The 27,805-nt window shown below is 44.6% G+C and overlaps 2 protein-coding genes across 5 annotated transcripts in view; both read left to right on the forward strand.

Annotated features, from left to right (window-relative positions):
- The window catches only part of ppargc1a (peroxisome proliferator-activated receptor gamma, coactivator 1 alpha), a 265,610-nt gene that overhangs the window by 34,527 nt on the left and 203,278 nt on the right, over positions 1-27,805 (forward strand). The window lies entirely within an intron of this gene.
- LOC307032254 (zinc finger MYM-type protein 1-like) lies at positions 987-5,097 on the forward strand. Its single transcript, XM_079670108.1, has 3 exons — positions 987-1,236; positions 1,915-1,998; positions 2,143-5,097. Exons 1-3 carry the CDS (start codon positions 1,002-1,004, stop codon positions 4,560-4,562), a joined length of 2,739 nt encoding a protein of 912 aa, XP_079526234.1. The 5' UTR covers positions 987-1,001; the 3' UTR covers positions 4,563-5,097.

Genomic DNA, 27,805 nt, shown 5'->3' on the forward strand with positions numbered 1-27,805 from the left:
TTGTGTCATAAAGCATTGTTTTACTGTTTACATTTAGCTTTTCATTTCTTAAACCTATGTAATATATCCAAAAATATATATACCTTTTTTTTTTGTACCTCGGTTAGTCCACTCGTTTAATCCGTAGATATGATTTATGTTAAAAGTGTATCCTATGTTTTTAATGCAAAATCTTCATCTAAAAATAAACTTAGTCAAAATGAAGTAGCATTGATTGGATAGTTCTTAATTGAATGCACTTAGTTACTTTCCACCACCCACTACTCAAGCGGAGATGCCACCTTCCCAGACAGCCATTCGTTAGACTTTGATTTAAAAAAAATCCACTTTATTGGCCTCCGTAGGAAGCAGGAGTGAGGGAGGGCAGCAGAGACAAAACACAGAATGTGAAAGCCGGCTCCTTTTCAGTGGTTCTGCGTCACTATCAACAGTGACACCTTGAACAATTCAGTCAGTGATATTGAAAGTGCCGTGTGTCAGCAACCCTGCCCGTGACACTCCCAGAATGCAGCAGCTCCCCCGGTGGCAGGTCACTCTATAAAAAGAACAATCAGAGAAGCCTGATGGAGCTAATTTCATCTGGCCTTTGAATGTTCCTACACACACACACACACACACACACACACACACACACACACACACACACACACACACACACACACACACACACACACACACACACACACACACACACACACACACACACACACACACACACGTGTTTATGCCTCTCCTTCTGTACTCCCCTCCCTCTCACCCCCTTGTCTCCATGCAGGGCCGGCCCTTCCCACTGGCGAACTAGGCGGTCGCCTAGGGCGCCAGATCTGGAGGGGCGCTGCCGCGCTGCGCTGGGATAAAAAAAAAAATAATTAAAAAAAATTAAAATTATTTTTATTCTGCCTAATTTTCTGCCCTTGATGTAATACATTTACAATAATTGAACAAAGTAAACACCCTTTGCACCCCGGGCCGGCGGCAACATTTTGCATTTGCCCTGTAGGATGGGCGCTGTAACTGTAAGTGATGAAAGGGGGGGATGGTCGCTTATTATCAGGCACCCACAGGCCGTGGCTCACAGCCAAAGTGACGCGGCAGCTCCAGCTGAAAGTGTCGGAGATCGCAACGATCGCAACAGCAAGAGGCAAAACATTAGCATTATGAAAAGGTCCAAGCCTTCTGGGGCAACGGGAAGGAAACGGAAAAAAGAACAGGAGGAATCGAAAGTCAAAGACAGAGGTAAGTCGGCTTGTGTAAAAAAAAAAATTCAGTTTGTACTGTACCGTTAGACATTTGATTTTAAGCTAGCTAGCTAGCTAAGGAGGTAGCCATGATACAGCTTTGATGCCATGCTAGCAGCGAGCCTCTGATACAGAATGATAGATACAAATGATTTTAAGTTTTTATTTGTGTTATTATTCCTATATAATCTTTTTGTAAATAATATCCTACTTTTATATTGTGATAGCTGTAAATTGATCCTCCAATAGTGTTTAATTTGTCAGATAGTTTATTTTCACGGTCAACTTGTGTGTATATATATATATATATTTATTTTTCTGTTTATTTTCTATTATATATTTTTTATTTTCTGCACTTTTTAATGTCTAATTATTGTGCAATGCTTTGTTTTATATGCTGATGTAACGAAATAATATTAATGTTAGCCAGAAGAAAGCTATCTGGATAACTGCTCCTTTGTATAAAGTGAGGCTGACCAACCAATATGGGCATGTGTTATTATTTAGTTGTTACTTATGTTTGCAAATGATCTCCTGGGGCAGCAGAACCTCACTTTTATATAGGCCAGTTGTGAACTTGCATACAGCTGAGGCAGATTGCAGCAGTTATTTTTGCCTGACTGTATATAAATGTTTTTGCTTGTAATGTGCTAATATCTACCCTATAAATGTCCAGCTGCACTTGAGAAATACCTCAAAAAGCCCCCAGTTGCTGGAGAAGGAACATCTGATCTCCCATGTACATCACACTCTGAAGAATGTAAGTTTTGCCAAACATTTATGGTCTCTGTGTAATCGTTCATACACTACTTTTTTGTCATTATTATTATTGTTATTATTATGATAAATAATGAAAACTGAAGCATGAATAACTTCTTTGCATGTTTGGATTGCCTGCCTGCAGGTGAAGGAATAACGAGCATAGTATGTGAGTCCACCATTGCAGCCCCCTCAGATCCTGCTGACTACCCAGGCCCATCTGAGTCCACCATTGCAGTCCCCTCAGATCCTGCTGACTGCCCAGGCCCATCTGCAGTCCCCTCAGATCCTGCTGACTGCCCAGGCCCATCTGAGTCCACCATTGCAGTCCCCTCAGATCCTGCTGACTGCCCAGGCCCACCTGAGTCCACCATTGCAGTCCCCTCAGATCCTGCTGACTGGCCAGCACTGAGTGATACAGTGAGGATGGAGTTAGTCAGACGTGGGCCATATCATTTAAAATCCGACTTCACTTTTCCTAAAAAGGAGGGAGGGAGAAGTTGCCATCATCACTACTTTTACAGAAGATTAGTGAATGGAGAGACAATCAAGAGGAGCTGGGTTGTGTATTCCAAGAAAAACAAAAGTATTTACTGCTTTTGCTGCAAGCTGTTCTCCCAAAAAGAGTACCAACTAATCAGCAGTGGACTAAATGACTGGAAAAATTGCACTGACAAACTAAAAACACATGAGAACAGCCCAGAACACTCTAGGCACATGACGTTGTGGAAGGAACTGGAGACTCGACTTGAAAAGGGCCTAACTATAGACAAGGTAGAAATGGCACTTATGGAGGCTGAAAAGAGGAAGTGGCGTGAAGTCCTGACCAGGTTGGTGGCAATAATTCAGTCGTTGGCAGAGCGAAATATTGCCTTTAGAGGGACGACAGAAACACTTAACCAGCCAAATAATGGCAACTTCCTGAAGGAGGTAGAGCTCATGGCGAAGTTCGACCCAGTCCTCAAACAGCATGTTGCTGAGGTCCAAAGAGGAACCACCAATATTTCCTATTTGGGAAAAAGAATTCAAAATGAACTGATAGATTGCATCAGTGGGAAGATTGGGGACCATATGGTCAAGGAAATCAAACAATCCAAATACTTTTCAATTATTTTGGATTGCACCCCAGATTTGAGCCATACAGAGCAACTATCAGTCATTATTCGACTAGTTACAACCCAGGACACGCCCCAAATAAAAGAACATTTTATGGGGTTCCTTGAGGTAGAACAGTCCACTGGAGAAAGCCTTTCAACCCTGATTCTAAAGAGATTAGAACAGCTTGATATCCCTTTTGAAGACTGTAGAGGGCAGTCTTATGACAACGGTACAAATATGAAAGGAAAGAGGAAAGGAGTCCAAGCCAGACTTGTTCAAATCAATCCAAGGGCTTTATTTGTGCCATGCGGAGCACATACATTGAACCTGGTGGTAGCTGATGCAGCAAAAAGCTCTGCAGAAGCCACTAGCTACTTTGGCTACCTGCAGAAGCTTTTCACACTCTTCTCTGCCTCCACTCAGAGATGGTCCATCCTAAAAAGCCATGTGAACATCACATTGAAATCATGGTCTGATACCAGATGGGAGAGTCGGATCAACAGCATAGAGGCTGTAAGGTATCAGGCTGCAGAAGTCAGAGATGCACTTCTAGAGGTGAGGGATAAAGCCACAGATGGAGTCGTAAAAATTGAGGCACAATCTTTGGCTGAAGAGGTTGGATCATACCGCTTTGCAATATGCACTGTGGTATGGTATGACATCCTGACCAACATCAAACATGTCAGCAAAATGTTGCAATCAGTGTCAATGCAGCTGGATATTGCTGTTGACCTCCTGAGAAAAACAGAAGTTTCTTTGGTCAGCTACAGAGGCAATGGATTTGCTTCTGCCCAAGCATCTGCCAAAGACATCTGTGGCCAAATGAATGTGGAAGCTGTTCTCAAGCAGAAGAGGCTGAGATCAACCAAGAGACAGTTCTCCTATGAGTCCCAGGAGGAGCAAGTGAGTGATGCACTAAAGAAACTCGAAGTTTCTTTTTTCAATATGGTGGTGGATGTTTCCATTGCATCACTGCAGGAGCGATTCAAGGCCTTAGGTGAAGTAGAGAAAAAGTTTGGGGTGCTACTCAACTTCCCTGACCTGCCAAAGGAAGATCTGACGAAGCAGTGTGAAACACTCAGCAACACCCTGAGCTGGGGTGGGCAGTCAGACCTGGATAAGAGGGAACTTGCACTGGAGATGCAGAATTTCCCAGCTTTGCCAAAAGCCAACATGACTACCCTGGAACTTCTGACTTTCCTACAGGAGAAGAAAATGAACGAAGTGTATCCAAATATGTGGGTGGCCCTCAGGATCGCTGTCACTATTCCAGTGACAGTTGCTGCTGGGGAGAGGAGCTTCTCCAAATTGAAGCTCATTAAAACATACCTGAGGTCGTCAATGGCTCAAGAACGCCTCAATGGATTAGCTTTAATAAGCATCAATCGCAAGGTTTCGGGGCAAATATCATTTGACGACACAATAAATGAATTTGCAGCAAGGAAGTCCAGACGTGTCCGACTTTAAGGATGTGGACTAATTAAAGGACACAATAACATAGCAGAGACTTGTTGTTCTGATTGCCTGTTTCATTTGATTTATAGTGTGTGTAATGTTGTTCATTATCTTAATTTATTTGCAATAACCTCAGTTGTAAGAGCTCCGTTGGCTATATTTTTGTCCACGTTTGCACTTTCTTTTCTTGAAGTTTTAAGAGAAGCTACTTTTGTTTGATGAGTGATTTTCATTTAATAACTACAATAATAATAATAAGGATAAAATAAATAAAAAATATGTTACATTTATTTGTTATTGGCTGTGGGTTATTGGTTATGTTCACATACTTATTTGGTTATTAAAATGTAAACCGATCTTTTTCATATGGGTGTTTAGAGTTGTACCCCTAGATCTAGTCTCTAGTAATTCTGCTCAAAGTGCACCAGATTGAAGCATTTTACTTTAAAATGTTAAAACAAATCTTTCCGAAGGGGGCATACCCCCGGACCCCCCTAGAGGATGTGACATCCACCCCCCAATTAAAACATGTTCATACAATAATGAATACATTTGAAACCTTCTTTATGTATATTACCTATGTCAATACGTTTCAGTTTTTGTAGTGTATTGGTCTTTTGTAGAGATTTTTCATTTATTCTTTATATATTCTATTGTGTATTGCTTGGAGGCGGGGGGGGGGGGGCACCAAATCATAATCTCGCCTAGGGCACCAAAATGTCTAGGGCCGGCCCTGTCTCCATGTGTCTCTGTTTCTCTGCTGTCTGTCTCACCTCTCCGTACCCTCCTCTCGCCGCGTCTCATCTCCTCGCTCCTGTGTTCTCGTCAGGCTTTCCTTTTACCTTTTGCTTTGCAGTCACGTTTCATCTCTGTGCATGACTCATTCTGCTCAATAAGCTCCAAAGTAAGCAGATTTGTCCATCCTCTCCTCTCCTCTCCTCTCTTCTCCCCCTCCTCCTTAAGAAGGCTATTGTGATTCACGGAGGAAACCCTTCAGAGCAAATATTCTCCGGGCATTTCATGTTTAAACATGCCTGACTTTCCACCACCGGGGGGACGGAAAATGAAAATGCAAAAAAGCTTTGTGTAACGCAGTGATTCAATACGTAACAACAACCAACAAATGTTTTGATGCATCGGTCGGAGGAGTTAATGTCCAGTGTGATCAATAGATTAGTCTCTAGATGGTGGCCTCAAACGAGTTTCCTCCAATGCTTAAGGCAGAGTTGTCATTCTGGCTAATTTGGTTGGATTTGCCTGCCAAAAGTCCGACTGGTGATGAAAGGAGTAAGCCGTTAGCATTTAGACAGAAATAAACAAATTCATACTCTCTATTAATATATATGTATTTTAACTGGATGTGAAATCCTCCCTCCCCATGCCATTGTCAGGATTAAGGGTCAAGAAATGCAATCTGAGTTGAATTAAGGAAAGCAACCTCAGTGTCATACGCACAGAGAGCACACTTATAAACAGAATAGCATTAGCATTCTCACATTTCCATAACATTTCTATATATAAACCAAGTGCTATGGAGAGCTTTTGGAGTGACTAACATGTACAGACAGGCATCGGAACGAGTGGGTCGTTTCAAAGCAAAGGGGGGAGTACTTTCTGTAACCATCCAGCAACACAAAGGGGTTTTGCACCTTTTTTCTTCCATCCTTCATCAGATGCCCGGCCCCTAAATTATAAGAGAAAGTCATTAGTAATGTTGACAATACATGAGTCTGGCAGCGCTCAGCATAAAGTGCCTCACTAAGCAATGCAAACAACAACTTCAATTATGCTTTGTTTTTCTTTCTCTCGTCTGTCACACGGCCATTTATTGCCTGAGATGATGTACAGTACGCTGCACTGGGACATACATATGGAACGGCTTGAAGACTTTAGATTACAATTGATTTTCCTCCCCTTGGGAAGTGGAAAAAGTCAAAAATTGTTACTTGCACATTTATGAAACAGATTTAGTCTGTTGACATTGAAGGCTATTTGATAAGTAATTAAATAGCCTTTACCCAAGACAAGGTGACAGGTAACTCTTTGTCATCCCCCCCTGTGTAGAGTCGCTCTGTAATGATGATATACAGTGCAGAGCTTGTTGTTTTGTGCCCGAGACTATAAAGGGAATGGATCATATTTTGTGGTTGCAGCAGAGGATTGCATTAGTATTTGTCAGCTGTGGTCATTTGTGCCAATTATCCGAGAGTTTCAGGCTGGGATTGTGACAGGAAAGAGGAGGAAATGTATGCAGTATGTCAATTAATATACAGTATGCATCCCATAGCGTGATGTGTTAATGTCTGAGAGCTGCGGGGGCAGTCTGCGGGGGAACACTTGGCGGCAGTAGTACCCTCCGCCTGGCAGGGTCTTCTGATTAATGAGTTATCCCAGCCCCGGACGGGCAAGAGGCCGCACATCTGGGTGTCACTCAGGTCTGACACCTCCTCCCAGCCGGCTGCCAGCCGCTCACTGGGGGACTTCCCAGATGTTCCAAGGTTTCTATATGCAGGGGCCTCTCTTGTCAAATCACCATCCTGACATTGCGTTTGTGACACCTGAGTCAGTACAATAACTTTGCTGCAAAGTTTGGAGTATATTAACAAAGCATTTCCTGTCTGCACTTGGAAGAAGATAAGACTTTATTCATCCCGAAGGAAATACGTGTGCCAGAGTTACAACAGATACCATTAACATAATAATAATAGTGCAGTAAAACGAGTAAATGAAACTACAAGAAACTGATGGACAAATAATGAACACTGCAGTGAGGAGCCGTATTGTAACGGTACGTCCACACAGCAGCTTTAAAATGATCTTCCAACGCTTCTCTGCCCATTGACTTTGAATGGGAGTGACGTCACTTTGCCTCGCTGTTCGCCGAACCGCATTGTGGGGAAGCGAAGTGAAGATTTACAGGATTTACAGGATTTTCAGGATTCAAAAGTTGAGCAATGTTCAACTTTTGAAGCTGAGCTGGAAGCGTCAGCCAATCAAATCCCGTTTATGCAAATCTGACAGTACAAGCGCTAGTCAATCAAACCGCGTGCAAGCTGGGAGAGCCAGACCGCAGTTCATTTCCTCATATTCCAAACGAGAAATTACGGTAGCAAATCACCCGGTTCTTTACGACCAGAACTATTTACCGGGATACAAACCGGAGGAACCAGGCATGGAGGGAGGTGGCAGAGACAGTGGGTGAAACTGGTAGGTTTTCGCCTGTTTGGGGAGTTTATATATATAGATATATTGTAGTGCCGAGAGACGGGAGTCGGAGGCGGGGTATCGAAGGTACAAGCTAGACTTTTATTTAACATCAGAACAACATGTAAACAGCTTTCAGCCCGGGAAGGTAAGACCGGGGGAAACAGGAAGTCCGGTCAACTCACTAATGTCCGTGCGGAACAATACCCCAACCCATAGTTCCGTGGGCGAATAATGTCAATAACCACACAAGCCCCCCCAGAATTCACCCATAGTCAAAACCCTCGCGCCTGGGAGGAAGTACCGCCCGACCCCGGCGCGTACGGACCACAGGGGCTGAGGAGGGCGGGGCCGCAGGCGAGGGCAGGGGCAGGGGCGCCAACGAGGGCGAGGGCATCCCCACAGGGGGTGGGGGGCGGGACATGGGAGGGCGGCCCCGACGTGGGGGCAGAGCCAACTCCAACGGCCTGGAAACGTCCACGTGAGCAGGCTTAATCCGATCAACGGACACAGTCTCAGGCCTGCCACCAACGTCCACCACCAGGCTCTTGTCCCCGTGACGTCTGACCCTGAACGGACCGTCGTAAGGGGGGCGCAGGGGACCGCGGTGAGCGTCGTGGCGAATAAAAACGAAATCCGCCGACCGTAATCCGGGGGACACCCGGAAAGCTGGGTTGCTGTGCTGCGACGTGGGGACGGGCGTGAATGTCCCGGCGGTCTCCAGCAGGGAGGAGCGCTGCCCGGCTGCAGACCAGGGCACAGTGGCGGTGGGAATTAATTCCCCGGGGACCCGTAGCGTCTGGCCATAGACGAGCTCCGCCGACGAGGACTGCAGGTCTTCCTTGGGGGCACACCTGAGGCCGAGCATAACCCACGGGAGCTTATCCACCCAGTTGCCGTCTGTCAATCCGGCACGCAGTGACGCCTTCATGGATCGGTGAAACCGCTCACACAATCCGTTAGCCTGGGGGTGATATGCGGTGGTGCGGTGCAGCTTGACCCCCAAACCCACAGCAACAGCGTTCCACAGCTCCGAGGTGAACTGAGAACCGCGGTCAGAGGAGAGGTCAGACGGGGTCCCGAAGCGCGCCACCCACGTGCCGATGAAAGCGCGGGCGACGTCGGAAGCTGACGTCGAGGTGAGGGGAACGGCCTCGGGCCAGCGGGTCGTCCTGTCCACCATCGTAAACAGGTAGGTGAAACCGTGAGAGGGGGGAAGCGGACCTACGAGGTCGACATTGACATGGTCAAACCTCCTCTCAGGAACCGCAAACAGCTCAAAAGGGGCGCTAGTATGGCGGTGGACTTTAGCCCGTTGACAAGCCACGCATGCGTCGACCCAGGACTTCACGTCCTTCTTAAGCCCCTGCCACACGAACTTCTGCGACACCAACTTCACGGACGGTTTCCTACCGGGGTGGGAAAGATTGTGAACCGCCTCAAAAACGGGTCGGCGCCAGTCCGTAGGGACTAGCGGTCGAGGCTGGCCCGTGGAGATGTCACACCACAGCTTCGCGCCGGAGTCACCGACCGTGACCTCCTCCAGTCGCAATCCCGTGACCGAGGCCTTGAGGGTCTGGACCCCGTGGTCAGAGGCCTGGTCAGCGCCCATGCGGAGGTAATCGAGGCCCAGCTGCACAGCTCCGATGACCGCTCTGGAAAGGCAGTCCGCGACCACGTTAGCCTTGCCAGCGATGTGTCGTATGTCCGTGGTGTACTCGGAGATGTACGGAAGCTGGCGTTGCTGTCGGGCGGACCACGGCTCGCCCACCTTGGACATGCAGAAAGTAAGTGGCTTGTGATCCACGAACGCCGCAAACTCCCGGCCTTCCAGCAGGAAACGGAAGTGGCGAACAGCCAAATAGAGACCAAGGAGTTCCCTGTCGAAAGCGCTGTACTTGCGCTCCCTGGGAGTCAACTGGCGGCTGAAAAAGGCAAGCGGTTGCCAGGCGCCGTCGACCCATTGTTCATGCACCGCGCCCACAGCGTAGTCAGACGCGTCGGTGGTGATAGCGATGGGGGCCCTGTGTGACGGGTGAGCCAACATGGCGGCTTCGCTCAGGGCGGCTTTGGTGGCATCGAAAGCGGCTTCCCTTTCAGCCGTCCAGTCTATGGCCTGGCCGGGGGACTTGTCCTTGAGGGCCTCGTACAGCGGGCGCATGGTGTGGGCCGCCCGGCGGATGAACCGGTGATAAAACGTCACCATCCCGAGGAACTCTCGGAGCGCCCGAGCTGTAGACGGTCGTGGGAGGGGGGCGGCTCCATCTTTGCTGATGAGATGCCCGAGGAAGTGGATGGAGGACAACCCGAACTGACACTTTGCCGGGTTGATAATCAGGCCGTGTTGGCTGAGCCTCGCAAAAAGGACACGGAGATGTGCCTGGTGCTCTTCAGAGGAGGAGCTGGCGACAAGGATGTCATCTAAATAGACGAAAATGAATGGCATGTCTCTGAGCGCCGAATCCATCAGCCGCTGAAAGGACTGAGCTGCGTTCTTAAGTCCAAACGGCATACGCAGGAACTCGAAAAGCCCGAACGGCTTAATCACCGCAGTTTTGGGGACGTCTGAGGGGTGCACCGGAACCTGATGGTAGCCCCGCACCAGATCCACCTTGGAGAAAACCAGCTTGCCCGCCAGGTGTGAAGAGAAGTCCTGGATGTGAGGGACCGGGTAGCGGTCTGGCGTAGTGGCGTCGTTAAGGCGGCGGTAGTCACCACACGGTCGCCAGCCACCGGCTGATTTAGGGACCATGTGGAGCGGCGAAGCCCAAGGGCTGTCCGAGCGGCGGATGATGCCCAGACGCTCCATGCTGTCGAACTCCGACTTGGCGACCGACAGCATGTCAGGGTTGAGCCGCCGGGCCCTAGCATAGACTGGGGGGCCTTCAGTGTCTATGTGGTGCTCTACCCTGTGTTTGGTAGTGGCAGCGGAAAAGGTGGGCTGCGTGAAGTCGGGAAACTCACTGAGAAGGTGCTGGAACTTGTCACCCTGTGAGAGTGAGCTGGAGAGCCCGCTGAATGACGCCTCGCCGCGGGTACATGCGAACGAGGCAAACGTCAGTGTGTCCACCAGGCGGCTGTTCTTGACGTCCACCAGCAGTCCGTGAGCGCACAGGAAGTCTGTGCCAAGGAGGGCGAAGGAGATGTCAGCCGTGATGAAATCCCACTTAAACCGCTGACCCTCGAAACACAGGTCCACTGTCTTTGTGCCATAGGTGCGGATAGGGGTGTCGTTAGCGGACGTCAAAGGTGGGCCGTGGCCCCCACCGGCGGCGTCCTCCACCGTAGCCGGCAGGACGCTCCGCTGGGCTCCTGTGTCACAAAGGAGTCTGCGACCAGAGAGGGTGTCCCTGATGAACAGGAGCCGGTTGGATGTGCCCACGCTCGCGGCCACTACAGAGCGCAGGCCTTGGCGTTTCCCGTTTCCTTGTAGGTGCAGGGGGGACGGCACATCCTCGCTTTCGCCCCATAGCGTGCATGGTACTGACACAGGCCAGGGCTGGAGTCGCTGACGTCGGCCCTGGAGCTTCTGCTAGGTGGCATGCCTCTACCAGGGAAGGAGCCGCTGCGTGTCGGGGCCAGCACCTCAGGGGTAAAACGCTGGGTGGCCAGGAAGAACCGGTCAGCTTCTTCGGCTAAAGCGCGTGGCTCAGTAATAGCCGTGTTAGCGAGCGCTGTCTGAACATGCGGCGGCATGTGCCCAATAAACAGTTCTATGAACAAAAAATTGGGTTCTTCCGTACCTAGCAGGTTGAGCATCATTTCCATGTGGTCAGAAGGCTTGCTGTCTCCCAGGCTATGAATAGCGAGCAGGCGTCGGGCCCGTTCCGACCGAGACAACTCGAAAGTCTTTAGCAGGAAAGCCTTGAACGCTACATATTTATCCTGGGCAGGGGGAGATGTAATAAAGCCCACCGTCCGGGTCGCAGTGGAGCTTCCCAGTGCCGAAACGACATGGAAATAGCGTGATGCGTCATCAGTTACTCCGCGGAGGGCGAACTGAGCCTCCGCCTGTGCGAACCATGCAGCCGCAGATGTATCCCAAAACTCCGGCAGTTTGAAAAAAACGGCGTTATTTGCCATGCTCGGTTCAGTCTCGGATCCTTCTACGAGACTTATGTCGGGGTCACCAATGTAGTGCCGAGAGACGGGAGTCGGAGGCGGGGTATCGAAGGTACAAGCTAGACTTTTATTTAACATCAGAACAACATGTAAACAGCTTTCAGCCCGGGAAGGTAAGACCGGGGGAAACAGGAAGTCCGGTCAACTCACTAATGTCCGTGCGGAACAATACCCCAACCCATAGTTCCGTGGGTGAATAATGTCAATCACCACAATATATATATATTGCTCGCATAAAATCCCCGTTTTTTTTTTGCTTTGTATGCCGGGGGCGGGATATTCGATTGGTTGTTGGTCGCGTTGCTCGCGAAAAATCCCCAAGCTCTCAGACACGCCCAGCTCCAAGATTTTCAAGATTTTTTCAAAGCTGCTTTGTGGACGTACCGTAACAGTTCATAAACTGAACTGGCAGATACGTCATTGCACGTGTTATTAATCTAATTATTAAGAACTTATATGGCTCAACATTTGAAGGATTCAAGGCTTTGTCATGTTAGCTACAGTGTAGGTATGGCAAAGAAAAACAGGCTCTTCTAACAGTGCAACATGAATATATATAGGACATAAAACACATTAAAACAATACAAATTGTGAAAGAAATAACAATAGAAACAACATAGTTGGTGTTAATTGGGATAAAGGCAGCTTCCTGTGATGTAATGCTATATGTGAGATTCATTTGTGCTGTTGGCCTCCTCAGTGTGGTTGCTTACATCATAGAGAAAGATGTCATTTCAGCGTTTTCCTCCTGTAAGGCAGTTGAACCCGAGTTCAAATAGGCCCGGTGGGTATCAGGTATCAATAGCCTATGATAAAAATTCAGCCTGCAAAGCTGATACATTGCAGCTGTCCCCAAAGGGAGGATAATTTATAAAACCTTGTCTTCGGCTGCCTTTTGTGCACAGTCGCTTTTACACTGGAGCCACGGCTTCCAAGCAGCTACTGTATGTTGATGCCATTTTTATAATCTCACTTTTTCCTTATTTCACACAAATAAAGGAGGGGAAAAACTCATAATGGAATTCAGCCAAGGCATTGGATTATAAATGAGGTCTGCGCCAGGCTTCATAACGTTATTTAGATTCCTGTGTACAGAGACCCGTGTTCCAACTCCCATCAGCACTGCGACAGAATCAAATGTGAATATAAGCTGATATAGGGAAATTGGTTTGTAATGTGCTGATGCTTTAGAGACCCTGTGCAGACGCAGAAAAGGGAAAACCAGCAGTTCTTTGGCACATGCAGAGTGATGTTTTAATTACTTGAATTGGAATGATAACAACCCCCACCCCCCCTCCCAGAATGAAACAAATTAAAGGGTTAGACTGAAAGTCAGCTCATTTTCTTTCCAAAGGATAGCCTCATTTAGTTGTCTCACCATGTTGTGTATCTGCCTCTGTTGTATTTGTTCATCATTTACTTTGAATGTCTGGCATTTTTCCGTGTTTCATGTGGCATTTACTGACATGTCTGTTCCTCAGTGACAAAACTGTGATAAATCTGGACGGAAAAAGACTGATTAGGAAAGCTGGAGTGTGAGTAATGTGTGTGTTCAGTGTGTTTGCAGATGTAGGACATGTCCTGCTGCACCATGCTACATAATGAATATGTGTTCACACCAAAAAAAACCTCTTAAGATATACCATTTGATGTTGAAAATATTGCCGTGCTTTGATCATATTCTGCCCAAAAAGTGATGTTTGTTGAGTTTTTCGAATTTCTGCAAGTTGTAGACACTTGTCATCAGTGGAAGTAAAAAACTGGTTTGTTTACGTAATTTCACCGCCTTTCGCATGACGGAGCATCATGATGCTGTGTCTCCTTTTGTTACATCGAGCGTTTGTTGCTTATCTGCAGATGTCACGAAGCTGAATCAGACACTGCAGTGACTCAACCACTGATGATAGTGTAAATACAGGGGATTCCAGCACCGAAAACGTGACAAAACAAATGTTATTGTTGGCATGGAATACCAACATGTAGCTTTTCTTGTATTCCCAATGTTCGGTACTTGTTGTAGTTTACTTGGGGTCGCCATTTGTCTGAACCTTCACTAGGTGGCAGTACTAGCAGGGTGGCTAAGTAAGACGCTTTCTTTCCTTTGTATTGAGACATTCACCTGTGCATTTATCTTTGATGATGCAGGTAGAGCTTCGGCTATAAGAAAGGATCCCTCTCTGCCTCCATATGCCTTCTAAACAGTGTGTCCTTAACATAAATATACTTTCACGCCTGTGCTGGTTAATAATACAGGCTGCAGTGTTGTGTTTTTACACTCTTTGGGTCTCATGGTTTTCTTTGAATCTGTGTCCTTTCAGCTGAAGTGCCATTTTGGTGTTCAGAATGGTGATACTAAACTTAATATTGCTAAGGTTTTCTTATGGGTATCGAAGAAAATGTTGTATTCCGTTCACCTTGTTATAATTGACCCTCTTGAATTACATATATGATAACAGCTCAAAAACAACATTCATGAAGCATTGTGTCCAATCTTCTTAATATTAATGACATGACACAACCGTTGGGGCACGGCGGATGAACAGAAGTGACGGCTTATGTCAGTATGGTTGTGAAGTGAGACAGTCTTTCATCCTCAGCCACAAAAGGACTCCTAACTTCAGCAAGGCCTTTTTGTTTAATTCTTTGCGAGAGGCTGAAAACATTGCACCGGAGGAAAAACACTGTGACATGTCTTGAGCTGTTGTGCAGAGATGCAAGACATGTCGTTTTTTCCACCTTACTTGCCACATGGTTAACTTTGGGGAATTTTGATGGGAGGCAAACATCGCCTGTTTTGGCAGCCAGACCTTGTACACCTCAGAGGCTGGTCCCGGGAAAACACGCAGCGTTTCCCTGCAGTTCCAACCCAATTCACATGCTGAACCGCATAACATGCACACTGAATGGGCTAGATGTCTAATCCATCCATTAAATGTAATTGAGACTGAAACGCTGCATTAGAGCCAGTCTGTAGGATTGAGCTCAGAGACGGAAATTGCAGGGATTAAAAACATCTCAAATGTGTATTTGCACATATTTTTCCACGGTGAGAAAATACTGCGGAACGTCCCTTAGTAAAGCATCTAAAATTACCTTGTCAATCTTGTACCATTTGCAGACTAGTTTTTCTGCTCCTCTTACCAGCACACGGAGAAAAAGGGATGTAACAGGGTGAGAAAAAGTTTGGATGGCTTTCAAGGCCATGTGTCTAATGGATGCTTCTTAATGGGAAGAGGCTATGATGCCTGATTTAGAACCACAGTGACAGCCAGTCAGAGGGGGAAAGCAACCCCCCTCACCCTCTACAAACACCAAAAACTGCACAACCATCATCTGTTGTCATGATTTAGACATCGTTCCGACTAAAATAGCAGCAGAAAAACTGCAAACAAAGTCAATGTCCCTCCCATTTCCATTTCAGTTTGTCAGCTTGGGGTGCTTAAGACTTATACTAACAAGCGTGGCAAATGTAAATATGAACCTCCCGTTGCAAGTGAGCTTTGAGGATAACAAAAGGACAATTTGTCAGAACAGTATCTTCCCTTTCTGTTTTTAATGTGGCCAAATTAGCACAGCAGAGGGAAACAAAACAACAAATTCAAGGCAATCCGCTGAATGATCACAGCAATGAGATGGTGTGAAGATAAATCACATTATGGATCTCAGGGGGTAATACATATTGCAAATGGACAGCCTAGTTTGATTCTTATATTCCCCTGGAAACACAGTCATAATGTTGTACTGGGGGGGATGTGACTAGCTTTTTGATGCTCTTCCACTGTGAAATGTCCGTATAAATTTGCAGCCAACTTACATTTGCCAACACAGCTGTCATTGTTAAAGGCAAACAATTGTGTTGCTGCAGAACAATTAGTATGTACACATGCTGAGAACAGGCCAAAGATAGTCACGACACACTTAAAGGGATAGTTTTGATGTCATAGTGGGTGTAGTGCCTATATAAATAACACTCTGAATGCCCCCACTATATAGAAGCGGAAAGGATTGAATGCATTTATGCAAAGTACTGCTAAAAAGGAAAGCCCTAAAAAAACTAACAATTCCTTTAAGTTACTTATTTATATACAACATGATACAGCTATACGGGTTATGATTCTGACAGGTAACTACAATTGCAATCTATGCTCTTCACAAATTCACCAGACCAAATTTTACATCTCAGAATATGTCTTTTGTTGATCTAACAACACTGTAGCCTCAATCAAAATGGCGGAAATGCTATTTAAGTTTTGTTAAGATCATTAGCTTTTCTTTTCCAACTGGCTTCTACTGAAGAAGAAACTCTTGCATCCCAACTTCCAAGAAAAAAACAATCCCTTTAATCTATTACAGACCTGCAGAAGAAACACAGACTCAACCACTGATACAGTTACAGATGGTTTGAGTGAATTTGCACCAATCACGTATTTTGCTGAGGGGGGACCGCCTGCATCATCAGCCCAAACTGTGATCTCATCAGACGGGGTCATCAGCAGGGGGGGGAGGGGGAAGCAGTGGGAACTCACCTATTTACCCAGAAGCTGTCTTTTTTTTTTTTTTTAGCTCATCATATATTTCAATCTCAAATGGCAGCTTTTAGGAATCTCTGCGCTGAGGCACACTTGACCCTAATCAGAGCAGTCAAGCCTTCTGTCTTCATCAGGAAGCTGCGCTGTCGTACTGATGATCTGCTCCTGTACTCCGCCAAACTGTATTCACCAACAAGGGACATTTATCAGAGTTGCATAAAAAGAGCCACATCCTCTACATTAGGCCATGCTGCTCACCAGTGCTTCATAATAACATGCTAGGCAGACTCCCTGCAGAAGTGAGGCAGCATAATGGGGATCTCCCTTTCTATTTAGCACAAACATGCCACCCTGTTAGACCATCAGGTTCCCAAATGATAATTATTACAAGTCCAAACCCCCTCGGCCCGGCACATTCGTGCACACACACTTACAGTACATACCCATCCTGGATAAATACGGCATGGGTAATTATAGCGGGGAAGCGTGTCTTAGTGGAGCTGTCAGAACTGTAATTGCTAGAGGGATGGTGGGCTATCGAGAAGCGAATCGTACTGCAAGTGCAACACTGGCAGTGGCGAGTGACTTTGATTATACAAAAAAAGAAGGGGGGCTAGGGGGTGGAGGTTATCATCCAACCCCTTCTCATATCTTGAATGTTATAACAAGGCTGTCTATTTAGCACAAGATAAGCAAAAAGTGTCCCAGTAAATACGCACATATTACCTTGACTGTGAAGTGACTGCCCTTTCTTTCCCCTCTCCATCACTTTCTCTTACACTCTTTTCCAGTGGATGGTCACGCCACAGTATTTAGTCTAGAGGGATATTACAGGGCACTTGTCTGGGCTTAAAAAGGGAACAGCCATACTGTACCTGTATCACATCAAACACGAGACGAAAAAACACCTCATCTTGTTAGAAGAAATTGCCGAGGGTAAATGTGTGCACTAGTGTGCTCACTCAGCTTGCTGCGATGATTTGCCCATTTCTATGCCAAAAGCTTTGGGGGGGGGGGGGGAGGAAAAAAAGAGAGAGAAAATTGATCCCAAGCCAAAAAATTGGATTTTAATTTCTTAGAAAAAATCCCATCTGTTTGTGTATGGGGAGAGTAAAGGATGGGAGAAAAACAATACTATATACCCAGTGAGGATGGGAACTGAAATCGTGACTTTCAAATGAACGGCAGGCTTCTTCTCATGGAGATTGCTTGTGAAAATTACAAGTCATAATGTCATCAGGAAATCAATGGGGACCATAAAGGTAATCATAACAGTACAGTTTGTGCGAGCTGGGGCCAAATTGCCACTCTGTTTGGAACTTCCCCTCAGCAGATAATTGTAGTGGACAACCTGAATCAGGTCTATTCAGGCTGAAACACTTTACATACATCTCCCCATGCCATGAAGCTAATTGCATTTCAAAAAGTTACTGTGCCACAACACCAAATATTGATCGAATTGCTAAACATGCAATCTGTGTGTGTAAGCAAATAGCTAATTTGATTTCAATCATTGTGGGGTGGACTAACCTCTCCTGCAGCCCGGGTTTGAATCAAGATATGAAAGTCACTGCATGGTTAGCTTTGAATTCCGTCAAAAATATCTCAATTTAAGCTTATATGAGGAGAAAATGAACTTAATTGAAAGTGGCATACAATTGGCCAGCATTAACCTAGCGTGAAATTTGTCTTCAGCCATCCTGTGCCGGGCCGAGCACCAACTTTGCCTTCGAATTATCTCCAGAGAGATTGGAGGATTTGTAATTGGTTATGATCATTATGGCATGAGATGTTGCTCAACACCTCCCAGATACCACGGCAACAGGAGATGGGCAGATTCCAAAACATCAAATCAAAGGTTGGATAATTATGGTAAATGAAATTGATCAAAACATACTCATCTACTCTGGAATACATCACTTATCAGCAAAGAGCCAAAGGGGAAGGCTGGTGATGAAATGATTGCATTTTTAAAACGAGACCAAAGTAGATTAATAATTACAATGTTGACCTGACAACATCTAGCGTTAATATCATTACTGCCATGTTTTCCTATTTAATAGTAAAAGAATCTCAATTTATGCTTAAGAAGATTTTAAATATGGCATTCTCTGATTACATTCACTAACATACAGTATAGTCATATTGTATCTGCACAATGTAGGTTTCCTAAACTCACAGTTAAAAATGGTTGAATTGTTCTCCTAATGTCTTAAATGAATGAATGGATCTGCCACAGAACCCATGTTTTGAATTCTGAAATGGAAGATGATATAGATTTAAAGAAGAGTTAGAGGAAAAGTCAGCTGTAAGATGGATGCTAGCTGAGGTCAATCCAATCCAATCCACTTTATGTATATAGCACATATTCAAAACAGAGGGTTTTACCGAAGTGCTTCACAGCAGACATAACATTATAAGAAAATATAATATTACAATAATAGATAAAAGGTCAGTTCCCATGCTTATTTGACCAGGTGTTACCCTGCATATGAACTCATGTTGGACTATCAGTTATATTTCAGCAGTTAAAAGAGGATTTTTAAAGTATAACATGGCCAAAACTCCTGAGAACAGTTGATATATCAACTTAAGTTTTGCAACATTGTCACTGCTGTCAGAGATTTAAAATAAGCATGCATGTTTGAAATTCAAATTTCCAACAAAAATAATGTACATCAAACCGATGATCTTGGATGTTTGCTTGCGAGCTACTTCCTGCTGTGCTTTTGGTATTTCATCAGAGATAACTTTGTCTGTTTGCTCGAGCAGCACTGCTTTCTCTCAGCCACATGCCAACTTATTACCGGAGACACTTGTAGCAGCTCTCACCAAACATCATATTGTCACACATGGGCGCCAATAATTGTGAACTCCACAAAGCATAGGCGTGCTGTCGAGGCAGGGCCTCGCGAAATCGCAGCTGCCACCGCCGCCCGCCACGCGGAAGAAGGATTCTGTTTGCAGGGAGAGAGATGAAGGGGCGCCTCGCTGTCACGGGAACCTAACCATCTCTGATTGCATTCTTCAAATGGTGTGTTTTCATATGCTGTTGTTTTGAACAGATGTGCTGTTGGAACAGATAAGAGCTAAAGCGTGATGTGTACATGCATTATACCCCTGCCTTTTAATGTTCCCTCTGAATATTTCTCCTTCTCTCGCTCCCTCCCAACAACAGGTTTCATGCGCCGCTCTGTTTCTGTTGTTCCGGCGGCTTCTGGGTTAAGAGCCTTTGAAATGGAAACTTCACATTCCTTCCTTGAAGTCGACTTTTCTTCAATCTCGAGGCCTCATTCTCATTTCATGATAATCGAGTAATACACAAGACAGTTCCTCTGTGATTCCCTCTGTGGAGCTACATCACATAATCTAATGCACAGACCCTAATGGTGCTATAAATATACCCCATTCTACAAAGCAGGGCCCTGTGTAATCTACTCATAAGGGATTCGACGGTTGCTTGACTGATGGATGGCGTTGGAAGGTAAACAGGAGCAGATATGATAGTTTGGTGTACAGTTTCTCCTCCTCTGAAAGAGCCGTCTTCCCCTTCGTGAACGCCACTCTTCATTTCCTTCCCCATTCAACTACCAGGGGGCAACAGACGGCATTCAATCATCACAGGACCTGATAGCTGTGAATTGTATTCGCGTGCCGAAAAATGCATAATCAACAGCGGTACTTTCTTATTCATAATCTTCTGTGTGACTCTTTTGGCCTAATGCATTCACATTCCGCTTCCTAGATAGGATGGGGGAAGGTGTGTGATTACAGACAATGCTTTGAACACTCGCAGTGATCTCCCTCTCCCCTCCCAGTTGACTGTCTTTTTCTCCTGTTTGGTCAGTGTTTATTATTAATGGATTGGTATAGCCTATCATCTTTCAGTATAGTTGCTCCCTTCTTTGCCTTTCTGCCTGAATAATTGTGTGCAGCTTGGCGTTCTGGTTTGCATGTGCAGTTTCCGATTAGGCTGTTTGTTTGTGATGCATGCCATGTTGGGAGTCATCTTTTTATAGTGGCTGTTGCTTCACCACAGTTCACCTGGCTGGATCAGGAATATGTTATATTCATGAGGCTGTGTACAGTAGTCTTTTTCAACAAATGGGCCTTGTGGCAGCATTGGAATTCAGATAGTGGAGCCTGCATGTGGACATGCACGACACCCTGCCGGGAGACATTAGACGGCTCCTCTCGGCCAAAGCAAACATTTTTTGGAATATGTCAGAGCAGGATTTGTGTGTTTATGTGAAATTGAGTGCACTAACCGGGTCACAGTAGACATATAAAAAAAATAAAAACCGGATTATGCATGCCACTGTGCATCCCAATTATGCATAACACTGCTCAATTTGGTTCCCGATGCAAACTATTGGAGACATATACATATTGTACGCATTTGCATGTTTTCCATCTCACTGGAGATTATGAGTGTTCATACTGTACATTTGCCTATTTAGAATTATTTATTTTTTGGTCTAATCTAGGAACTTTCATTGAAGCTCATTTAAAAAACTGCTTGCTTATACATGGAAATTGCCAATGTGCATTTTTTTAATTAAATGGTGAATCATCATGACTCAAATGTGTCTACACCCCACTATTATGGTTACACTAAATATTCCCCTTACCTTGAGAAAGTGCTCTCTGTCCACTTGCTTTTTACTGGGCCTGTCTATAACTCCCACAGACACACCCTCTGGTTCCTGGTCATATTTACACACACAGCTTCTTAGTAGTTTCTCATTTTAGGACCACATTTAGGAACTGATAAATAGTCCAGTTTTACCTTATTTTGCAAAGTATAGTACTTCTACATCCTGTAGATCAGGGGTGTCAAACTGAATTTCATCGCGGGCCACATCAGCATTATGTTTGCACTCAAAGGCCGGTTGTAACTTGAAGACTTTATAAATATACATAAATATAACATATATTAAATAATGTATTATATTACATTATTTCCTCTGCATTGGATTTTTATCGGATCGAGTAATAACTTCATAATGAACTACGTCTGAAAGCAGAAGTCTCTTCAGTGCGCATGTCACAAAATGAGATGCATTGTGGGACATATCGTTTATTGGCAACGAGCTTCTGTAAAGCGGCATGTAACCTTATAATAAACGTATTATATTCTTTGCAAGCTCTTGCGGAGCCACATAAAAGGAAGTCACGGGCCGGATCTTGACTTTGAAACCCCTGCTGTAGATGATTAGATATTTTGCAGGATAATAGAACACTTTGACCTGATGGTCACACTAAGGAGAGTCAAGAGGGTCCTCCAGTGATCATCGTCATCTGTAGCAAATATCATGGCATCCATCCAACAGTTGGTAGTGCTGTCACAGGGATGACACATCTACTGAGTTGATTAATGACTGCTTATTAATAGTCAGTATTGGCACCATTTTCTTTTGTAAATGACTTCATTTTGCTTAGTTTGGTAGGATACACCTCCTGACAAAGTAAAAATGTTAATTGTCCTTAGTTAGTCCACTTTGTTATTGGGACAGCTGTAGGTGAATTACTGTATGCTGCACAGATGTGGTGAACTGGCCGACGGACAGCCCTCCCTGGAGATATGGCGCTTATAAAGCAAAAAGCCAGAGACTTGCATTCAGCTGAGAAAGGGAACCGAATGCCTGCAAAGTCAAAGCCTGTCCAACCTGACACGGCCGATAGAAGTGCTCTCCTCTGGGATTTACGAGACAGAGGTCCTTTGCTGTAAAGGCTCGGAAATGCCAACTGTGGGCAACTGGAAGTCTGTCTTGCAGTCTTTACGGCTTTCTGTAAAGTCTCTAATCAGAGCCGTGAGTCGGACTGTCCTCATCACACACCAATCCCGTCCTCCTCCTGCCCTCTGCTCCCCTGTCCTCTTGACCTTCTTTTCTTTCTGATGGCTTCCACCTTATTCCTTCCACCTCCTTTTAGTCGAGCGCATTCTGGTTTTTATAGTCCTTTCCCTCTTCTCCTCCATTTCCTCCTCAGAGAGGTCATCTCTTAGCTCTTTGCCAGGCATTCACTCCTGAGATTACCTCTTCATTTACACACCTACCTACCACACACACACACACACACACACACACACACACACACACACACACACACACACACACACACACACACACACACACACACATACATACATACATACATACATACATACATACATACATACATACATACATACATACATACATACATACATACATACATACATACACATACACACACACACACACACACACACACACACACACACACACACACACCCCCACCCCCACCCACATCCAGCGCTACCCCTCCCCAGAGCTCCAGCAGGCATTTTGTCCTTCAAACCAGCATCTCGTATTTCAGCTTCACTCAATCACGCCACGTGCATTAATACTGGCCATGCTTTAAGGTTGATAATACCAGCCTGCTCCATCCTTCATCATAAGAACCTCAAAAGTGCTTTGATTCTAATTTGTCTCAGGATATCCTAGATTTGACTGCATTGTGTTGAAATACTTCATGTTTCCCCGTGTGTGCACCTAGCTGGAGATACGCTCCGGTCAGTGCTTCATGCCCTCAGAGCTCGTTTTTTTTTTATCTCTGCCGTGTTGCAAAAAGCAGATTGTGGTTATTTATGTGTAAGAGTTCTGTCAAAAGTGCTGTCAATGGATCGCATCTCAACCAGAGCGCAGTTACAAAGGAACCGCTTTAAGGTTTAATGATGGACACATTCACCAAGACTGGGTAGGTGACCTCAGAACCAGCTGTTTCCCACTCGTTGTACAACACAAGCACAAAGTAGAATGGCAGTAATTACTACCCCAGCATCACCTCATTGAGCCATACTCCACAGTGTAGAACACATTGCTAATGTAATCACACTAGGCTACACACTCTTATGGACCGGGCTTAATGTTAAGTGTGTGTCATTTGAGAGCCCGCTGTCACAGTAAGAGGTTCCGGCTGGTTTATAAAGGCACATGTTTATTGTATCATGCATTAGGGCCATTAGCCTCAGTGCTAGCTCAACCCAGCTGCTTGCCAGGGTCATTCTTCAATGTGAAACTGAACTGACCAAAATTGACTCGTCTCAGAATACTCCTGAGCTAATGGACGTCTCGGTAATTGACATCAATACCTGGGAACGAGCCGGTGCTCGGGCTGCGGATGAGACGCAGTCAGCACCTATCAGAGGGGCTATTTTTATCTTCATATCTCATGTTGGATTTGTGTTAACATGGGCCTCTGTTGGGGGGGCTTCTGCTTCTGCAAGATCATCATTTTCTACTGTAGTTAATTATGGAGTGTTTAACTGGTAATCAAGTAAATATAGCTTACAGTAAGATGTTGTGGTCGACCAACATGTGGTTTTTAATGGCTGGTGGCTGAAATATAATGCACATCAATTTTGATTTTGCATCCAATAAAAATAACAATAAAATAATAACAATAATTGTAAAAATAATAATATTCCTTATAAATCAAAAATATATGTTGGCTGAAATGCACTTATTTAAATATTTAAAAAAAAAAAAAAAAAATGTAACAGGTAAAAATAAGTGTAAACATTGAATAAATGTAAAATACTTTCAGTCCACAATAACAGCAGCATGTATTGGCAGAAAGCACCATCATCTTCTTTCTGAGAGACAACGTAGTTTGTAAACTAACATTTAATAAAAAACAAACTGTTGATGTAGCCACCTTTCCTGTTGTCATCTCAGGGAAGTAGAAAAACAAGTAAATAATTGGCCTTGTGAGCGCACAACGGCGATTATCTCAAAATCGCATAAATCGGCACAAATGAATCGGTCGACCACTTTTAAAATAAATGTCCAATTTTCTATTGATTCAACAATGCATTGGCTTTTTATGTTGATAATCAGCATCTTCCTCTTGAATATAATAACGGTGAGTTGTCCCTGCGGGGAATTGCAATCTCTGGAGGCTGCTGCAAGAGGGCCACGCTGCTGATGCTCTACAATATTAATGCTTATGGAGCCCATCAACTCTAATTACGCCTGCCTTGCTCCATCCTACCCAGAGTACTCCTGAATATTAATGTTAAGCAACTCTTAACAGCAACGTCACTTCATCAGTGAAATAACATCATTAACAGTGGTGCGCTCCTGAATAGTGATTGATCCTGGGGTTTGGGCGGGGGATACCTCTTCTATTAGATCAGGGTGAGGGGGATTCGTCTTCTTGAAGGTGTGTAACCATCATCCCACTTCTTCCTCCTGATGGGCCAAATGTAATCAGGACTTGTATGTTTTCCTTAATTTATCCACACACAGAGGAGGCAGCTTGCCATTATCATGCGGGGAAACATTTGTTGTCGCTTGATTACGCTAATGGGAAGGCACACATGAATATAAAATGTTGAACGTTATTGAAATTAGGCTTAATTGCTGATGGCATCTCAGGTTAATTTTTATTCCCCTGGTATGAAATATGTCTCTGTGTGCTGTTTGTTTTTGTGTGCCGAGCTGGATCTAAGTGACTGTAGATGCACAGTACGCTCACTTTCCTCTTCAAAAGAACAAAGGAAGGCTGTGTGGAGATGGAGGCATAGATAACTGAATATCACTAATGATAAACACAGCGGTCCCCTCATGAATGCTCGTTTTCGGGCCCTTCAGTCCACCATGATGCCGGGTCATCAGAGTACACCGAAAGGGGAGGAGGGGTCCAAAGAAAGCACAATCACTTCTTCACCGGGGGATAGTGATTAAAAAGCACTTCAGTGCAGAGACTCAAACAATCCAGATGAGCTTTTCTTCACCAGAGACCCCTTAAACGTGCTGAATAAAACAAACCGTCTGAACATTTCAAGACGCTTCTCGCTCAATCCGTTTCCCCGTTTGTGTCTTTTGCTTCTTAATTATTGATGTTGATGCGTTTCACTTCACGCCAACTTCTCCATTAAAGACGTGTTGTTAATTGTGGAGGTGGAAAAAACAAAGATAAAAGAAATGCAATTTACTGCCAGCATTCCTGATGCCTTCCTGATTTAGAGCCATTAAGATCAAAGTCAATTTACTGAAGAAGTTTATGAGCGTACACATTTGAAGCAGTTTTATTTTGCTTTCCTTTCAGTCTGGGATATGATCTATTTATAAAAGACTGAACAATATCGCTCTTAAAGAGGCCTTCTTTTATTTATCTTTACATTTTGACACTTTGCTGATGTACTTAAACCTGCATTGATGTTCTTTTTTTAGCAGTGCAACAAGCTCTTAACATAGCGTTCACCTTACCTTGATCTGATGACCAAACATATTTTAACATCAGTAATAATTGAGAAGTCCTGTCCATCTGATGATATTTTATAATTCATATATACAAACTAAAACCAAGATTAATTTCAGATAAAAAATGATTGTGTACAACTTCACATCATCAGCAAGAATGCGTCTGAAATCACACAATCTGATTTGTATCCATCTTGAAAGCTTTTTGGATGTATTCATAATTCTTAGCATAAACAGGTGTCTTATTCAGCTCTGATATAATATGAAATGTCAATATAAAAACTATGATTAGAGCAGCTTTAAGTAAGGTTCTGAAGGCATGCATTTCAGCTGTCATTTCTTAGCTACTTTCAGTATGAAAAAACAAAAATCACGTCATTACAAGCAGCACGATGCCAAACTACATGTACCATATTAAATAATAATAATGTAGTCTGAACTAAAGACTTTGTTTACATGTATGTATGACTCACATGGAATGCAGCATCCCATCATCAATTCATAAAACATGGTGATCCTGGTAGTTGTGCAGGAAATGTAGGTCTGTGCAGCCGTGCAGAAGAGAAGGCGGCGCTGAAATAGGCAGGAGGGAGAACTCAGCCTATCTGTGGCACTTATCCAATGTGGGACAGGGCAGGGAGATGATAATGGCGAAAAGGTTCTCATGCAGAACAGAATCATAACCGTGCGAATCAATGAAGAACCTCTGCCTCCTCATGGGAGACTATGAAGGTGGTCTGCACAAAGAGAACATCTGTAACCGCCCTTATTTTACAAAACCATTTGGTGAATTTTAGAAAAGTTGTCTTCACCACAAAGGCAGTCATATGTATTACATTGAGTTACTCCAAAACACATTGATGTCCTTTTATGCTTTTAAAAGTGGTTTCTTCACGATTTCCCCTCAACGATGCAGAGATGAAACGAATTCTTCATCACCGCTCCTTCTCTTCTAGTCATCTTCGATTGATCACATATTTGCAGAGCACTGTTGAAGTTAACTTTGGGTGTGTGGCAATTCCTCTCATGGATATTATAATATAAACTCTAAGCCATCTTGTTGAGCCTCTCCTCTGGTCCCATCCTCTCACACATGCCTCTGAGTGGATGTTTACACAACGCGACTGTGTACATTGTCCTCAGAGCTTCTCTTTTTGAATGATTATTTTTTTCCCAGCATGCACTTGAGTGATGCCTGTGAGGGCAGGCAGATAACCGTGTGGGCACTGACCCGTCTGCTTTTCTGAAAAGTCCAGACTTCACTCGTCTGAAGCCGCAGGGAAGGGCGACAAAGGGATGGACGGGAGGCTAAGTTCAAGCTTTAATTCAGAAATATTTGTGGATGTCTCTCAGCATGGAGCTGTGAACAGGACAAAAAAAAGATAGAAGAGAAAATCACTTCCTTTGGTGTGGACAGACGAGTGAAGTCTGGACGCCCGCTGGATCTGTCCAGCCAGAGGATGACCTGGCAGTGATTCATTTTACACCTCCATTGTGGCCTCTACTCTAATCTGATTATGTTTCTTTTTCAGGAAACAGCTTGTTAGCTGTGCCTCAAAGGCAGGTGGACCTCTCTGAGAGAGGACTAATAACACATAAAACTGTCAGCTCACTTTTAATGAACTGAGAGTGGACTGCTCGTAGTTAATCTATTCCAAGTTCAGTTTTTTTGTTCTTAAATACCGTTCTTACACCAGGACTTTTTCCCGTTCAGCTAATTTGTTATTTTGTGTGTCAACAGTATAATGAAACCACTCCAGACTAAACTATGGGCCGAGATAGCCCATTTAAAGAGGACATATTCGGCTCATTTTCGGGTTAATATTTGTATTCTGTGCCTCTACTGTGATATGTTTTCATGCTTTACAGTATGTTCAAAAAGCTCTTTATTTTTCTCAGACTTCCTGTGTTGCAGCACCTCTTTTCACCCTCTGTCTGCTGCTCTGATTGGTTGGCTGGGCGGCTCTGTTGTGATTGGTCAACCACTTATGTCCCACCCCTTAGCCTATCACAATTTGTTGGAGTGCTAGCAAACGGTGTTACACATGGATGTCATTATGTTCCCAAAAGTAAACACAGTAGTCCAATGGAGGTGTTTCAGGCAGGGAACGAGTGTATGGGGAACTCTGGAATTGTATCCTTTGCAGAC

This window comes from Notothenia rossii, assembly GCF_949606895.1.
Source record: "Notothenia rossii genome assembly, chromosome: 3".
NCBI classification, from domain to species: domain Eukaryota; kingdom Metazoa; phylum Chordata; class Actinopteri; order Perciformes; family Nototheniidae; genus Notothenia; species Notothenia rossii.

What these genes read in the sequence shown, in the direction of transcription:
- LOC307032254 (XM_079670108.1), top strand. Translation starts at nt 1,002, where the DNA reads ATGGGCGCTGTAACTGTAAGTGATGAAAGGGGGGGATGGTCGCTTATT. An exon ending in ATCGAAAGTCAAAGACAGAG is followed by an intron (nt 1,237 to 1,914) that starts GTAAGTCGGCTT and finishes ATAAATGTCCAG; the next exon opens with CTGCACTTGAGAAATACCTC. An exon ending in TACATCACACTCTGAAGAAT is followed by an intron (nt 1,999 to 2,142) that starts GTAAGTTTTGCC and finishes GCCTGCCTGCAG; the next exon opens with GTGAAGGAATAACGAGCATA.